Source organism: Cyrtonyx montezumae, unplaced genomic scaffold (genome assembly GCF_038088225.1).
Source record: "Cyrtonyx montezumae isolate F1298 unplaced genomic scaffold, pur_monq_1.0 scaffold_8, whole genome shotgun sequence".
NCBI lineage: Eukaryota > Metazoa > Chordata > Aves > Galliformes > Odontophoridae > Cyrtonyx > Cyrtonyx montezumae.
In genome coordinates, this window is record NW_027072089.1 from 29369737 (window position 1) to 29387426 (window position 17690).

Here is a 17690-nt window from a genome sequence, read left to right on the forward strand (position 1 = left end):
GGATTGCTAAAACCCACTGATTTCTAACACAAGCAAGGAGACCTTCCACAGCCTCTTCCTCCGTCCTCTGTTCCCTGAGTACTCTGAGCATGCCAGCTCTCCCTCCTCATCCCCTTCCCATTACAAATGTCACATCCCCATCTGCTGCCCCTGAGCTCTCTGTGCTGGCAGACTCACACGGGTAGAAGCAGCAGCTGATGTTATTCAGCCCAGCGTGCCACACTGACACTCCAAAGGCAATTACTAGCATTTTCTGCAGAGAAAAAAAAATCTGAATAATTAATCAGTACTACTGCATGTCCCTTTTGATACCTGTAGCACAGACCAGGACCTGCATCACCACCATGTCCAGCTGCTCACCCAGGCACAGTACAGTTTATCTACTCAGGGTGACAACGATTGCTCTTCTCCAGCCAAGCTAGTTGGTGGCTGAATTATTGCTTTTACCTCCCAGAACATCCCATTGGGTGAGATATGCTTTCGTAATACCTGAATTATGTAGGATTTTTCTTCTGTCCCCATCCCAAGTGGCGCCAGCAGATGTGCATTACTGTGGTCAGCAGGAATTTTCTTGTGTAAAATTATCTATGCTTTTCTGTTTTATCAAATAATAATCCAGCTCAGAAAGTGTGCAATCTTACTGAAAAACACATTTTACAGGAACTGCTTCTTCTGATAATTACATATTTGGCGACAGAGGGTGAGGGGGTGAAGAAAAGCTATTTTCCCATCTGCAGCAAATCCTGACAGCCGCTTAAAAACAGCAGTAATGAGGGAGAGAAAAAGGAGATGCTTGTGAAGTGTTTCATACTGTAGCTGCACACTAGGCCTTCCTTGATCAATTTAGTTTTACAGTGGGGAGCTTTGCACAGCTAACTGGAACTCTTGGCAAAGTACACACATGTCAGAATCTGTGGTTCTCACTGAATATTTGAAGGCAAAAGCACTCAGTGAATGGCTTGCTTCACACAATTAAAATTCTGGCTAAGCGAGGAGAGAGCCAGGAGATGAAGAAGTAAAAGTGGACCAAGAGGTTGCTGACCCAATAAACTGAAGAAAAAGGAAAAATGTAAACATGTCTTCATCAGTGACAATCAACACAATGAGTCTTTGCCTCAGTTCTCTGTCAGCCTGGGTTTTCACATCCCTGAACCTCACATCCCTGAACCTGAACCTCTAGGTGGGTACTGGGGGAACAAACTCCCCCCAGATTTAAGGGTGGGGCAAGTCTAAGACTCACCCATGAGACTGAATGTAATAAGTCCATGGATGGGATGACATGCATCCCAGATCTTAAGACTGGCTGATTTGGTTGCTGAGCTGTTTCAACACACTTAAAAATTCATGACTGACAGGCAAAGTCCCCAGGGACTTGATAAAGGTAAGCATCACTCCCATTTACAAGAAAGGGAGGAAGGAGAACCTGGGAAACTACAGGCCATTTAGTCTCACCTCTGTGCCTGAGAAGATCATGGAACAGATCTTCCTGGAAGACATGTTAAAGTACACGAGGGATGAGTAGGTGATCTGAGTCAGCCAGTATGGCTTCACCAAGGGAACATCATGCATCACCAATCTGGTGGCCTTCTGTGTTGGAGTGACAGCATCCATGGACAAAAGGAAAGCAATTGATATCATCTACCTGGGTTTCTGCAGGGTCTTAGACATGGTCCTCAACCACAACCTTATCTCTAAATTGGAGAGATATGGATTTGGAGGGTGGACTATTCTATGGAAAAGAAATTGGTTGGAAAGTCACAGCTAGAGGGCTGTGGTCAGTGCTTCTATGTCCAGGTGGAGGTCAGTAATGAGTGGTGTCCCCAGGGGTCCATCTTGGGACCAGTATTCTTTAACAATTTTATCAATTACACAATTGATGGGATTGAGTGCAACCTCAGCAAGCTTGCTGATGACACCAAACTGAGTGGTGTGGTTGATACAGCAAAAGAAAGGGTTGTTATCCAGAGGAATCTTGATAAACTCAAAGGGTGAGTCCCTGTGAACATAATGAGGTTCAACAAGGCCAAGCACAAGGTTTTGCACTTGGGTTGAGGTAATCCCAGACATGTATACAGGCTGGGAGAACTCCTTGAGAGTAGCCCAGCTGAGAAGGACTTAGGGGTCCTGGATGATGAAAAACTATGAGCCAGCAGTGTGTGCCTGCACCCTGAAAAAAAAAATGGTATCCTGGGTTCCATCAGAAGAGGGGTGGTCAACAGGGTGAGGGAGGTGATTGTCCCTCTCTACTCTTCCTTCATGAAGCCCCAGATGGAGTACTGTGTCCAAGTCTGGGGCCCCCAACACAGGAAAGATGTGGAGCTGTTGGAGAGGATCCAGAGGAGGGACACAAAGATGATCCAAGGGCTGTAGTACCTCTCCTGTGAAGACAGGCTGATGGAAATGGGCTTGTTTAAGGCTGCAGGGAGATGTCATTACGGCCTTCCAATATTTAAAAGGTGTTTATATGAGGGAAATCTACTTTTCAAAAGGGTAGAATGATAGTGATAGGATGAGGAGGAATGGTTTTAAACTAAAGCAGAGGAGATTTTTATTAGCTCTCAGCAGGAAATTTAGTATTTAAAGAGTAATGAGGTGCTGGAAAGGCTGCCCAGAGAGACTGTGGTTGCCCCAACCCTGGAAGTGTTTAAGGCCAGACTGAATGGTGCCCTGAGCAGCCTGATCTAGTACTTGATCTAGCAGTTAGCAACCCTGCCTGTGGCAGAGGGGTAGGAACTTGATCCTTGAGGTCCTTTCCAATTCAAGCACATCTGTGATTCTATGATTCTGTAATTCTATGATTCTTTACCAAGTCCCATCAGTCTCCCTGGTAATAAAGACTCCTCTTTGTTGGGGAGCTCTGAGGGTGGGTTAGGAAACGTTTGGAAAGAAAGCACGTAATGTAACAAATTTTGTCAACTACAGGCAACAACAGAAGAGATGAAAGTGCTGTAGCAACTGTGTCTGAAGAACAGGAACATAGAGCAAAGCTCTGCCTTCAGCTTTCCTGTCCACCCTGCAGTACCCCAGTGATGTCAGGGCATGTTGCCTGCACAAACTTGACCCTACAGAAATTCTACCTCCTGAGCACAGTGTAGCAGTCGTCATTGCTGCAGTGAGTGGAAACATTCAATTATGGGCAGAAGAGAGGCCTAAGGCCTTGGAAAGGTCTTTGCTTTATAAAGTCGTGGCTCTTGTATTCTGCCCTGCAATCCTAGCTGCTGGCATGTGTAACCATAGCCCTTCAGCCCTACGCTATAAAAGTCTGCAGCGTAAGCTGCCGAGCACAGATGGTTATCTGTAAATATCTCTATTTAGATACAGAAATTCTAGTTCTACCTCAACATACTGTAAACGTCTGTAACATCTATAAGGCACTGAAACACAGGCTCATGAAAAGACATGGGGCATGTGAATGTATTTGATTCCCAGTTACTGTTTTTTTTTCTCCCACCTTTACCTAATCTAACATCCAGAATTATTTAGGGCAACAATGATCTTGGAATACCGACACAAAAACCTGTTTTGAGGTTTTGTCTTACCATTGTTGGACATTGTAAAAGGGGTACAAGAGGACATCATGGTGAGACTGCTCCCTGGACAGATAATACTAACAAGTAAAACGGAAGGAGAAACATTGAATTTTGTTATCAGTTTTTCTGGCTGCATATTAACTGATGTTTTAGGTAAAGACGAAACTATTTACAGCTCTAGGAACCAGATTCAATCTTAAGCAGTAACACTCAGTGTTTGGAAGATCCTGTTACAGTCTGAGACCTGATTGTATCTCAGATGTTTTCTACCGATGCTTGGATGTAATTGTGGCTTCTTGTTTCCATCCAAAACACAGTTTTGTTTCATATATTTTTATTGATTTTGTCTTAGATTGTCAAACTAGCTATTTTAATTTCTATGCTTCCTTTTTGTTTATTATTTTATTTTATTTTATTGTATTGTATTTTATTGTATTGTATTTTATTTTATTTTATTTTCCCTTTCCTGACGCTCAATTTGAAATATGCCTCTGGGTGTTAAGTGAGATTAGAAGCTTTACTTCTAGTAATTTTCATGCTTTGAGCAGCCTGAAAGAGCTGGTTAGTTCTGATTTCATGGTTTTGGCCGTTTCGAAGTGATCTGCCAGGTATAGCACAACCTAGCGGCCAGTGTGAGCAAAGCACGGGCACATTTAGTGCGGAAAAAAACCCACACCTCTATTAATTCGCTGAGCCCAACAGTTGAGAATGAAAAGAGATTACAACGTGCTTTTAATATCTGGGAAAAATTTCAGTCTCGACCATCAGGACCAGGCTCGATGACCATCCTCCTGCTTCTAAAGGAGACAGCATGGGAGTCTCTGCCCAGCAGAGTTTTAGCTCTTTGCTCAACGCATCAGTAAACCTGCGTCGTGGTGGTTACAGCTCTGTACATGTGAACTCAGTTGTGCTGGATTGGTGCAACTAGAAACGCTATTCACTTTGGGTTATATTAGCCTCAGCCACATAGCAACTTTTTTTGCTCCTCTGCTACATCTCTGTGCAGATGGAGTTGAACGTTAGGAAAACAACCCAGAGTAAAAGTCATTTCACAAGTTGATTGTACAAACAAATTTATTGTTAAAAGAAAAAAAAATAGAAAAGCAATTTTTCCAGACTGAAATGCTGTTGTATTTTAAGTCGAATACTTCTAATTCTTGTACTTCAAATCTTCAAAAATTCTTGTATTATTTTAGCATAGTCTGAAGTACTTGGCTTTTCCATAACTCAAGGCACAGCACAGAAATGCAGTTCTCAGTCTGATCATTTGGAGTTATTCTGTGGATTCCTCGGGTCGCCCAGCTCCAAGAGAAGTTGTGCATATTCATATTGAGCATCCGATCGCAGCCATGCCATAAATGGATAAGACTCTGTCATGTTGCTTTCCACACAGAACTTGATGTGTTCTACCTCAGGAAAACTGGAGTGCTTTATATTTCATAAGATGGATTCCAGTTGTTTGCAGAAGGAGCCTCTATGCCCTGGATTTATTTGAAATGTTTGTGAAATTCAGAAAGCATCTTGTTTCACTATCATGGTGAAATTCAAGCACATGATAATATTCTGCTCGGAAGCATCAGAGAATGCTCGTAAAACAACAGTGTAATGTCCCTAAAGAAGAAACAAGGAAATTAGTACATAATGCTGCCCATTCTTGGCACAGTGGTCCCTTCAGGTCTCAAGCTGCCTAGTGACCCTTTGGCTTTATCCGAAATCATGGTGAAGCCTTGAGAAAACTCTGATCACAGTGATCAGCCCTGCACTGTGTTCCCTGACTGAGCACAGTATGGGCAGTGATGGCCCAGCTGTTACCAGCAGCTCCCAACTCACTTCCCCTCCTAGAACAGCTGCTCCTGGACAAGTAGAATCCTGCTTGTCCAATCCTGATCCTTCAGCCCATCTGTAATTCATCCACGTTTTTTTGTAGTGATCACTACTGTAAGCATCAATGGCCTTTGGGTCGGATGGAAATTCCTTCCAGACCCACAGTTCTGCCCATGTATATCCTGCAGTGTGACCCATTAAGCAGTACAACTATAGATCTATCTAGCTGCTGCCTAGTGACTCATCTTCACACCCTTGCACAGACAGAATTAGTACGTCAGGACAAAAAACATCATCATAGCCCCTGCTGAACTCACTTGCCACTCTACCTCCTTTGAAACCTTCCTCTTCTGATATGATAAACTAGTGATGAGAACTTGGGAGCTGAAGGGTTCTTCAGACTAATCTAAAGACTGGGAAGCCTGTAACAGTTTCTGCTTTCCTTATGATTAGCCATAAGGAAGCATCAGGTATGCCATAAACAACTACAGGAGGACTGCTTCTGGCAAAGACAGTTCCAGTCTACTACTAGCTCTGAGGCTGGAAGAAATGTTCAGATGTCCAACCTCCTCAGGGGCCAGATGGGCATGTAAAAAGAACCCATGAAAAAGAGTGAAATGGACAGAAATAATAAGGATGGATCTATTCAAATGGGTAAAAAGAAACAGAATAACATACCAAAAGCAGTTAATGTGCATTAACTTATACTTTTGGTCTTTTCATTTATAAAATAGAGGAGTAATAAAGGAAAAATGATCTGAGCACATCTAGAACTTCAGAGATGCTACCATTCTGGACTTGTCATTTCAAGCACAAGAAAGTTTTCTGACATTTTCTTTTGCTGTTTTCTACAGTTCCGTTGAACCTATCTTCCTAGAAAATATATAAATATAAGACGTGGACCTGTTAGAGTTGGTCCAGAGGAGGACCACACAGATGATTAGAAGAATGGAGCACTTCTGCACAGAAAGTCAGAGACAACTGGGCTTGTTCATCCTGGAGAGGGCTGAGGCCTCCAGAGAGAGCTCATTGTGGTATTTCAGTATCTAAATTGAGTCTACTGGAAAGATGAGGGAGTCTTTATCAAGGAATGCCAGAGAGGATAGGAGGAGGGATTTTAAACTAAAAGAGGGTGCATTTGGATTAGATAGAAGGAATGAATTCTTCACTATGAGGGTAGTGAAGCACTGGAACAGGTTGCCCAGAGAAGCTGTGGATGTCCCATCCCTGGATGTGTACAAGGCCAGGTTGGATGTGGTCCTGGTCTGGTGGAATATGTCCACAACCATGATAGAGGGCTTGGAACTGTATGGTCTTTAAGGTCCTTTTCAACCCAAACTAGTCTATGGTTCTATGATTCAATGATCATATGATTCTACAGTTCTGTTAAGTATGCTTTTATTTAACATTATTGTCAATTTGAATAAAATGAGGAAAAGTACCTTTGGAAACAATATTCTATTTCCTTTAATGTCAAATTGTGTTCCAACAGTTTCTGTAAAAAAGATAAGTAAATATAAATGGCTATTAATCACAAAGCCGTCAGTGAAATTTCATAAATAACTTCAAAGAAATATAGCATATCTCTCAGCAGCACTGCCATTGTCATCTACTCTTCCAGGGATAAAACTTCCACCTCTTTATCCTCCTAAAACTCAGCCCATTTGTCTAAACAATGTGCAAGAAAATAGAAATCAACCAGAAGGCTACTGCAATATCTTCTACCAACCAATCCTATCGTGATATGTCTGGCAATTCAACTTGTAATAGTAGTTCAGACAACTGGTAACTGAATAGAACTGATATTCACTTCCAAAAAAGAAAAAGAAAAAGGAAAAAAGGAAAACATGGACCATATAATTGGAGCTCTGTTCTAGTCTTTTTGTCTTTTAACCAATATCCTGAATACTCCAGATCAGAGCCTTTGTCATGATAATGTTGGTTAGCTTGTACAACAGGATTGACTCTAACAAAACATGTTCTATGTGGATACAGATAGTATCTCTAAAACGCCATGCAGACACTTACCTGAATAATCCATTCTGTATGTTAGTAGTGACCCTAGATCCTCTTAAGCTTTGTGTGCAGTCCAGTCAAGTATAGTGTTTCCATGTCATTTTAGAAGTGTTAGCAATAAAAGTGTCATAATGCAATAAAGTGTATTACTAATCCCATTTTACAGAGATGGAAACAACAGTACAAAGACATCAAAGAGCATAATTTGGAAACACTCGATTTTAGAAGAGTTCTGCCACCAGACAACTGCATGCTTTAAATTCTGTCACCTGAATCATGAAGTGAGGGGTGAAATCATTGGCCCATGTGGCTTGACTAGAGTCCAACTGTGCGCAAACTGTGATTAGATCCTTTGCTCTCAAATGGTGAAGTATTACACCTTTCAGTGCCTTAAGCTGCTGCTGCTGGGAGTCAGAGGCCTCAGAGAGAAAGGGCAACTCAGTGATGGCTGAAGTGCTATAGCACAGCTAACTTTGATAAAGGCTCACCTTTATGTTTCTTTCTTTCATCTAAGCATGATGAATTGATCATAGAGAGAAAATTCTATGTGCACGGGTCAATCAATTAGTCTTCTCAGAAATCTGCTCGGTAGCAAGTACTAGAAGAGAGGCCAGTTTATGCCACAATCTGCAACCTGCAAGGCAAGGTTTCTCACTGACCTCCTTTCATGCTTCCACACAGAGAATATGCATCATCAGTCCCGCTGCAAAGAACTTCTTTCCAGTGCAATGCTCTGGCACCTTCATACCAGACTGTGAAGAGTATCTTCAAATAGATGACATCACTTTCTAGTTAAGACATTGCAAGTAAGAAAAAAGTAACAGTTGGGAGGAAAAAATACATGTGCAGATACACTATTTAGATTCAAAAACTATTTTTTTCTGAAATCTGGATTTTTGTAGAGCCCCTCAAAACTACAAATGCATTTCTTGAAAACCGTTCTCTCCCGAAAAAAAAAAAAAAAAAAGTTGGTTTCTTTTACCAAAAGGCATCAGACTTAAGAAATATTAGAGTGACAAATTTCAAAATCTCTTCTAATTTCTTCAGCAAAGACAATACTGTTCACTCAGCTTCACAGCTCCTCCCTGAGAGATTCCACACCTGTAGTTTTAAGGAGGTATTGTAAACAAATTGTCCAGATTGCTGGTAGCCATCATAAGGTTACCTTACTAAGGGAAGCAATCTTACCCCAGATTTATACATTTCACTGAGAAGGTGAAGTTTAAGATGCAGCTCAAGGAATAATAGAATCACAGAATATCCCAAGTTGAAAGGGATAAGTATCATCAAGTGCAACTCCAGGCTTCATAGAGAACCGCTCAAAAATCAATCTATATATCTGAAAGTGTAGTCCATACAAGTTTCATTACACAGTCTGCCAACTTAAAACTGGGTTTAAAGATTAATTTAAAGCTAGGTTTGCAAACACAATCCATTACCATATTTCCAGTTTCTGGAGAACACATATTCATAGTCCTGCCATGCTTGGAATTTTTCTCTCTTTAAAATAGCTGGGTCTTTTTCAGATCAGATCAGCTTGTATACAGCAAAAGTTTGTTTGCTCATTTTAGAAGTACCTGAGCTGTCTCAAACTGGCTTATGCAATGCCAGTCAGTGTGTTGAGCTCTGAAACCTGGTCAAATGACTCAAATTCAAACATGCTTACTTGTGTGTTAATCGCAGAAATATATCTCTTAAATAAATTGACATTTAGGATGAAGTGTCAGCTTTTTGCTTCTGTCACTTTTAAATTTTTTTTTTTTTTTTTTTTTTTTTTTTGCATTTGGACAGTATAATTCTCCAGGAAATAGTGACTCACTTGGAATCCAGGTAAGAGTAGCATGCCAGATGGATTTGTTGAGGATGCTGCAAGGTGTCACATTAAACTTGAAATAATGAGATGAAGAATCTACAGGATAAAATTATTTCGTGTTGTGAGAATAGATTTCTCCAGTGAATTATTGAAAATGTATATATGTATACATTTACAGTAAACACAAACACAATACAAATAGATTTAATATAAAGTACATATTATACAATTGTGAAATCTAACTATTCATGGTAAACGTTAAAGATTTTTTCAAATGATATTTCTGATTGTTTACATGCTTAGAAAGCAAAAGGAGCATCATATTACCTCGTGACTGAGAAGTAAGAAAAGTCATTTGTTGGATTAACTACATTTTGCTCTCAAACAGGCAAAAAATACGCTTCTTCCTTTTTCAGTCACACACTTTTCATTAGCATTATGACATCAGGATCCTCTGATGAAAGTATTCCCACTTACACTACACTAACACGTTACCCAAAGCTAATGGGCCTCCTTAGGCAGCAACAGTGACTTCATCATGATTTATAATGAGCTCTGTCTTCTATTTTGTGAAGTCAAGCAAGGGTTGTGCTAAAGGACTGTCAGTCTGCTGGTAATTGGCAGTCGTGTTCTGATCATAACTATTATTTATAACTGTTATTATCATAACTAATTATGATAGAAAAATGGACAGCAAAACACACTGTAGTCTCAAAGGCTTAAATTGCAAGCTTATGCCATTAGACTTGTTACATTTTTAAAATGAGTATTAATGGAAAGCAAAGAACCCAAAGTAAACTTTCCCTCTTGTACATTAGTTTATATAGCTATTTTACAGGTGATACACTCTGGTAATGCTCATAGACATGCATCTTTCCTTGCAAAATACTTCCTAAAATTCCTGTCTTCCTGACATTGAGCTATGCAAGTGCACGGAGCCTGCTTGGCCCTCACAGCCTTGTTGTGCCTCATTGCTGCAGAACTGATGAAAAAAATCAGTCACAGATCCCAAGGCCTACCCCTCAGAGACAGCTAACAACCAGGAGAGGAGCTGTCCTGATGCCCCAGAGATGCACTGACCCCAGCCTGGCACAGCCTCACAGCCTTTTTTTTTCCATATTTTGAGTGTAAAATATTAACTAAATCAGTGTGGTTAATTTATACAATACAAAACTTCCAAACCAAATTCAAAACTCCTATCATCCTGTTTTTCCTGAATCAAAATATGCCTCATGCTTTATCTACTGAGTAGTAAACAACTTCCCTCTTAGCTACTGCTAGCCACCACTGAGGTAGTATTTATATTTATGAGGTAAAAATCTTATAACAGGGTGATTAATAACAGAAATATATACCAGCTGAAATTCTTGTTTAGATTTGCCTGTATTCATCCAAGAAACATATGGAAGAGAAAACTCAGATTGCCTTAGACTGAAGTAATTACTATGCACACACCAGAAAGAAAAGAATAAGTTAGTTTCTACTTACCACAAAAAGTATACGACAGCTCTAGATCTGACGATGTACAAAAGAATCCACTGACTCCAGGAGTGAACAAAATGAAAAAAACAAACATATTTACTTATTTTGATTGGTATTGGAAGGAACACTTCATTTTAGGGAAAGAGGAACAAAAATTCAGCACAGTCATCATCAGTCACATGTCTTCAGGGGATATTCAGTTATTTTGTCAAATTCTCTGCAATGTTAATTAATCCTATAACAGCACTATCAGTTATCTTCATCATAAATTTCACGAAGAAAAATAATTTCTGCCTTTGTTGTTACATCTTCTCCAGACAGTGCAGCTCATGTTAGGAGTGAAAATGAAAGAGAAAACTGTGAAATAAGGAAGTGAGAGAAACTAAAAATACAATTACCAGAAGAATGTAAAAGGCAAATGGGGCTGACTCAACAGAAGCAACTGTCGTTAAGGCTTGATCTCTCACATGCTCATGAGGTATCCTGTACATAATAAAGGCAAGTTACACTCAGTTGATGAAAACCTAGTCCACCCTTACTGGTGTGTTCGTCAATAGTTCTCATGATGAATTTCTTACAAAGCTCGACATACCACAAGAGCACTCAGATATTATGCATAGGCCTAACTGGATGATATAATTCCAAAAGTCAGTAAGGATGGAGGTGAATGTGACCAGTTAACATATTAATGACCAGAACCACTGAAGTTCTGCACTATGTCAGCTACTGTCTTCAAAGCTGCATCGATCACAGTTAAACTTCTTAGTGAAAACAACCCTAAAAATCCATACAGTTTTTACTAATGAGCTCCACACCCCTCCCCCTAACTCTGTGACCTCTTCTCATGCTCTTCACTGCCATCTCTAGCAAAGAATCTGCACCATGCAATTCCTGCAGGAGCACCAAGTCCAAACACTGAACATTTTGTCAATACAGTACATGATGGGAGGTTGGAGCCAAATGACCTTTTCCAGCCCAACCCATTCTACGATTCAACAACTTCAACATTATATATTTTCCCTGATAATACCCAGAGTACATACACCCCACACAGACTTTAGCTGTCATTTAACAGACCACTATAAAACATCCAAACCATTTGCAATCATTGCAGTAATAGTTATGTTTCCAAATTGTCATTTTTTTTCTTAAAATTATCAGAATGAGTAACAAAATTAAAATAAATCAGAAGGCTGTAGAAGCTGGAAAAAGAAATGTAATAATGAATTAGACACTAAAACGTATCTATCTCATAGCTGTGTCAAAAGAAAAGATTTCTTTTAAATAACAAAGCTCTGGCCATTGATCTGGAGTGAGTCTAACCAGCCAGAGCACTAGCCAGGATTGACAGAAGACTCAATAGATCCAGCAAAAATCACACTCCAGTTTGAAGTGAATGGGAGACTGCACTGACTTCAGGGCATTGACATGAGATGACCCCACTGAATGCATGCCCCTCTGCTGCCAGGATGGGACTTGCTTCACTGCACAGCACATTGGGTGACTGATGGACTCATTAGAAAGAGCTCTGCAGACTTACAAGGTCATATATAAAAGCTCTTAAAACTAAAATGAAGACAAACTCTTTGTTGAATCCTGTGACTTTCCAGACCGGGTTCAAAGTTGTGTTTTCTCTCATAGTTATTGCTATAAATGAAATAGATGAGGAAGGAGTCCCCCCTGGTGGCATACACAAACACACAGGGAACCCCTGCATCCTGTGTTATTCTTTGTTGCAATTGTACTGCACGAGACTATTTCAATACTTTAAAAAATACAGCATAACTAGGCTTCATTTTAAATCATTTTTATCTGGCTGTCCAACTAGAGAAATGTAACAATAAGTTCTACTGGCATATGGCTAAAATTTCTCTTATGATGACGACAATGAAGTCTGTAACCTTTACTATCACCTCTGGTCAAACTGTACTTAATTCAAACTAACTTGTCCTTTTCAAATCTTTTTGCCAAATTCAGTTTTAGATGTATGAGTACTCTAATGCTTGTATCAATGGCAGTAACAGAAGTGATCTTCTGTGGCTCCCAATGGCCAAAGCCCAAAACTAGTACACCACAGGTGTGCTTTTCCACTTCCAAGTTAGTATGAAGGGTGCTGGAGAGGAAGCATACTTCTGTATGTTTGATTTTTATTAAATAATCTCTCTTCAGTGTTTTTCATTTGTACTCTTATTTAGGAGGAAGGTGAAAAGAAGAGAAAGAACAGTGGAGAGAGCTACACAATTCATTTTGTAGAGTGCTGTGAAAACATACTTCAATTTTGAAATCCTTTATAACTACATTTCATAGCTACCAAGTGTCATGCCCATTTAACAGAAAATAAATCTCAATATGGATAATTTAGGGATTTTCATTTTCATCTCAGATGCTGTGAATAAAATTTAACTCCAAACCTTCTACCTGATTTGTGTTTAAAATCCTTAAACAAGTTTATGAAACTTCTATCTTCTTTCTTAATACATCCAAACAAGTGCTGTGATTACATGTGATTGCTCTTTAAAATAATAACTTTAGATTGTTGGCTGCAAATGAGTACTGTGACCAGATGAGCACTTATAAGACTCTGAAATCTCTCTCAGGAAAGATTTACAATATACTTTAGCATAATGCCCCATCACAGGAAAAAAAAAATAAAACAACGAACAGCAACAACAGAACGCAGACCAACAGTATTCCAGGGCAGACAGAATTAAATATAACAGAATTGTGGCATATTATGGAAGCGGGGTTATGACTGGGGACACTAGACAGAGCCAGAGAATTCATCTCCTCTACATACAGCTGCTGGAGTGCTGGGAGTGACAAGGGAGGTGCACCCAGAGCAGTGCACTACTGGTGAGTTTGTGCCATTTGAGACAGCAAGAAAATAACTGTGGAAATAAAGAAAGGGAGCAATGTGTATTATTCCAAATTATTTTTTTAAATGTTGTATGCCCTTTGGCTTAGTGATGTGATGTGAACATAACATGTTAAGCCATCAGAGGCCGTTAAAAGTGAAGTAAATGCAGACCAAGTGTTATTCTGTGGAAATGATTGTGTTGCAAATAATTGTCTGTTGCCAGTAAGCTACAAGTCTATTCTTTCCAAGCCAAGTTTAGGATCAAAGCTTATAGTTATACTCTAAAGTATGCATTGAACCATTAAATTTGGCAGGAAGAAGAGAAAGCAGAAGTAAAAGGAATTAGAAAGGGCTGTGTCCTACCTGAGGCTGACAGTCAGAAAGCATACCACAGCAACACTGCCTAAAAGGGTATTCAGGAAATTAAGACAGCTGGACATATTCCCTGTTTGCTCTTGTTCTCTGTTCTTCCCTGCTTAAAATAGCTGCTCATTTGAGCTTCTTTAAAGCTACTCACTGAGGCCTGTATAGCTGTGCTATAATCTTATTACAGTGGATCCAACTCTTAGTCAGCTCACTTGTCCCATTTCTCAGGGGGGCTGCAGCGGGCTATGTGGCACATAGGGTCATGAGGAAATCCATGTTATGACCATAGAACGCCACACCAACCAAATTACAGCAGTTTACCAAGTTTCCACCTATGAAGTTATACTGAACAGTTGTAATAATTCATGTGCTCTTACTTCTTATGGTACCATTTCATTAAATTTCCATCACCTTAATTAGATTCTCACAGTACAGTGCAAAAAATCTACTCAGCTTTTTTTCTCATCTTTGTCAATGAAATGACTTTGATGTGTAATAAAGCATGCTCCAGTGAAACTAGCTGATTTTAGGAAGTGTGGTTATGAGTGTGAAGCACCTCAGAGCCTTAAAGGTTTCTCTTTGAAATCAGAAGGGGATCATTTTCTGATCAGAATATTTTACATGTACAAAAAAAAAAAGTCTGAGGGCTGTGGGGTAATGTTGTTAAAAAAATAACACTGAAGAATGACAAGCATTGCACTATATAATTCAGAACACATAGGTACTGATGAATAATACAGATGAATAATATTGTGGACAAAGCTAAAGACTTTGAGAAAAAGGGAAACACTGGCAAGAGAACATCATGCAGCCAGAGACTGGAAAGAAGTATCTGCACTTACCCTGTTTTCCCACAAAAACAGCAGTCATCCACCACCTTCTGTGGAAACTCTTAAGGCTGGAAGGGGGCAAGTGTCTAGGAAGGAGATTTGAGGCATTTCGTATGCTCCTGCTCTTCACAGCAGATTGAGCAAAATCAGTACTAGAGCAAGATGCAAGACCCAGCTGCTTATAACAAGAATCAGGTTGGCACTGAAAGGCTGTGGGAGCTCTCAGCTCCTACAGTAGGTGCAGCCTTGCTAATAAGACAGCTTGTAGAGCACATCTTTCACAAGGTTGAACTTCTATATCTGTATTTCCTTCAGAATCTCTGCTCACATGTACGTACCCATTCTTCAAGTCTTATAATTTTCTTCTATGATGCATACCTACAACTGAACAAAACTACCAGGAATAAAAACACTAGATTGTAGGAAACTCCCTGCAATTACGTATAGGTAAAGGTATAAAGCTGAAGAAAAATAAACAAGAAAATGGCAGTTGACAAAATTATGGAACAGTGAATACATTCAACAAACAAACACGAAAGGACGTGGAGATGATACACTAAAAAAAATATCAAAACATATTCAGGGACGAGGACTAACTTAAAAAGTCACAGTTTATTGCAACACACTATAATCAGTTCTCTTGCAGAATGTGTGAGTAGCAAAAGGGGCTGTTTTGCATTACACAATTTTCTAGCTTAAAAGTATATCAATCATTTCATATTTTCCAACTTGGAAATGCACTTAGTGCACTATAGAACGCATCTAAAATTCAGTATCTGGAGAATTGGATTGCATGGTATGACAAAAGGATGGGCTCTGCAAATGGGGAGTAACAACACTGTGAACTGAAATATCTGTACTCAGTTAATACTATTCAGGACCCAAAGTAAAACAGAAATTCATCTAGAAGTCCTTGTGGATTATATTTCCATTTCTTTATTTTGTTCCTAACATAAAGAACAAAACATCATTGCTCTGGTTTCAACAAGTTCCAGGGATCTAAACCAGACACCTATGCTTAAAAAAAATAAATAAAAATCCAACCATCCCTGAATTGCAAACAAGGGCAGTCAAATGCTAACAGGAATTGGGTCAAAAGCATACTTATTTAGTGGCCATACAACATCTACGAAGGTAAAGAGCTTGTTTCCTGAGTTTACAGTTTGCAAATTTAGGAGCAAATAAATTGTAGACTCAGTGGAATATTGTGCAACGCCAGTAAATTTGATCTTCCCCAGTGCTGGAAAGCAAAACCTGTTTTCATATTTTAGTGAGATTGCACTTCTATATTAAAGTACTTTAGCCTAGAGAGGTGGTGGAGTCTCCTTTTCTGGAGACGTTCCAGACCCGCCTGGACGCCTACCTGTGCAACCTGGGCTAGGGAGCTGCTTTGGCAGGGGGTTGGACTCCATGATCTTTGGAGGTCCCTTCCAATTTTCTGAGAGTACATCATGGCCACAGTTATCACCTAAACCTGGGTTTTTATTTTTTTATTTTTAATTTATTTGTCAGAAAGCCACTTAGTAGCTTACCTTGCATTTCAGTCAGGAGATAAACAAGCACCAGAGATCATTTTTCCTTGTCTGTTTTTTTTGAGAAACATAACCACTTGGATGGAAATCTCTTATTATTGCTGCTTAAATCTGATCCAGTAGAATTCCAAATCTCAACAGTGAAAATTCTTTGCATTCAGAAGAAAAGGCAGAGGATTTTAGTATTGCTTAAGAGGTAAGTAAATAAAAAGTTGGGGCCTTTCCATTAGTGACTCTTGCAAACTACTTCTTGTTCTCCATTTGGCATTCAAAGATGAACTTTGTCCACAAGCACAAAAGAGAATTAACACATCTGACATGAAAACGTTGGACAGATTTTTAATTTGGTGTAAAACATGACTTCAACAATGACAAGTACCACAATCATGCAATTAGAATTGTTTATTACTGGCCTCCTGCCTTCAGTATGATGCATTAAACATACAAAAATATATCGCTGCTTACTTACCTAGTGATACTGGCTAGTGATACAGAGATAGATCAGGCTTTTCAATTTAAAGCTGCTAATATGAAAGAATCAATTTGAATTCTGCACCTATTCTTCTTCAGTGATTTTTTAAGCTTCAAAATATTCAGGTCTTCGTCACTTGTACACAAGCATCTGTCAGTTTCTGTGACAAACCTCTACTCGGTTTAAAAATGTTTAAATGCAATTTCCATATACTCAGAGTGCAGAACTAATTTAAGCAGTCTAGTCACACGTGAAGATCTAATGTTCTTTACTTGAACTAAATGTGACTTTCCTTGCAGAGCTTAAGACCAAGAGGTATATTTTTTAAAGGCACAAGCTCTAAATAGTACTCTGTAAGAGACTCCCTTTTGTTTCCCTGGCTTTCATAAATGCCAAAATAACCCACTTAAACCACAAGTTGCTGGTAATTTAAATTGGTACAAATATTTGTCTCAACTTGATTTTCACAGCACAGACCTTGATGCTAAGATGCCCCTTCCACCACACACAGAAAAGACAGGCCAATTCTTTTTCAGCTCTGCAAATAGAGCTGCTTGGAAGAGTGACTATCTCAGGAAACTGTTTAAGTAGCTGTGAATAGTTAAGAGGTTGCAGTGACCCAGCCATTCTTTCCATCTTTTCCAGAGACCCACAGACCTCTAAAAGGAGGCTACAAGAGGAGTTAGCAGTAATACCTGTATGCCTTCTGAAGTGAAGGCCAACCCTACTCTCATAGGATGAAGAGTAGGCTCCACTAAAAAAAAAAAAGCCTGACCTTTATGTGTTAAATACATCTTATCTCTAATCTTAAAAACTTAACAATGTACTTGACAGGTAATGAACATTCCTGATTATTATCTATATAAATAGCTCCTTTTGAAGAAGAGATGGTGAACTTGCAGCACAGCCCATGCATTTTATAGTTCTCCCGGTTAGTCAATAATAAAAAATAAACCAAGAATAAGCAC

At 39.4% G+C, this 17690-nt stretch overlaps 1 protein-coding gene across 2 annotated transcripts; it reads right to left on the minus strand.

Moving 5' to 3' along the window:
* Positions 1-4586: 4586 nt before the first annotated feature.
* On the minus strand, positions 4587-11199 carry LY96 (lymphocyte antigen 96). 2 transcript variants are annotated; one of them, XM_065752409.1, is made up of 5 exons: positions 10672-11195; positions 9190-9279; positions 8030-8158; positions 6797-6849; positions 4587-5141 (listed from the first exon to the last, which is right to left on the minus strand). In XM_065752409.1, exons 1-5 carry the CDS (start codon positions 10757-10759, stop codon positions 5040-5042), a joined length of 462 nt encoding a protein of 153 aa, XP_065608481.1. In that variant the 5' UTR covers positions 10760-11195; the 3' UTR covers positions 4587-5039. The 2 variants fall into 2 exon arrangements, with proteins under 2 accessions (XP_065608481.1, XP_065608482.1); XM_065752410.1 differs by lacking the exon at positions 9190-9279 and having other exon boundaries at positions 10672-11199.
* Positions 11200-17690: the final 6491 nt, after the last annotated feature.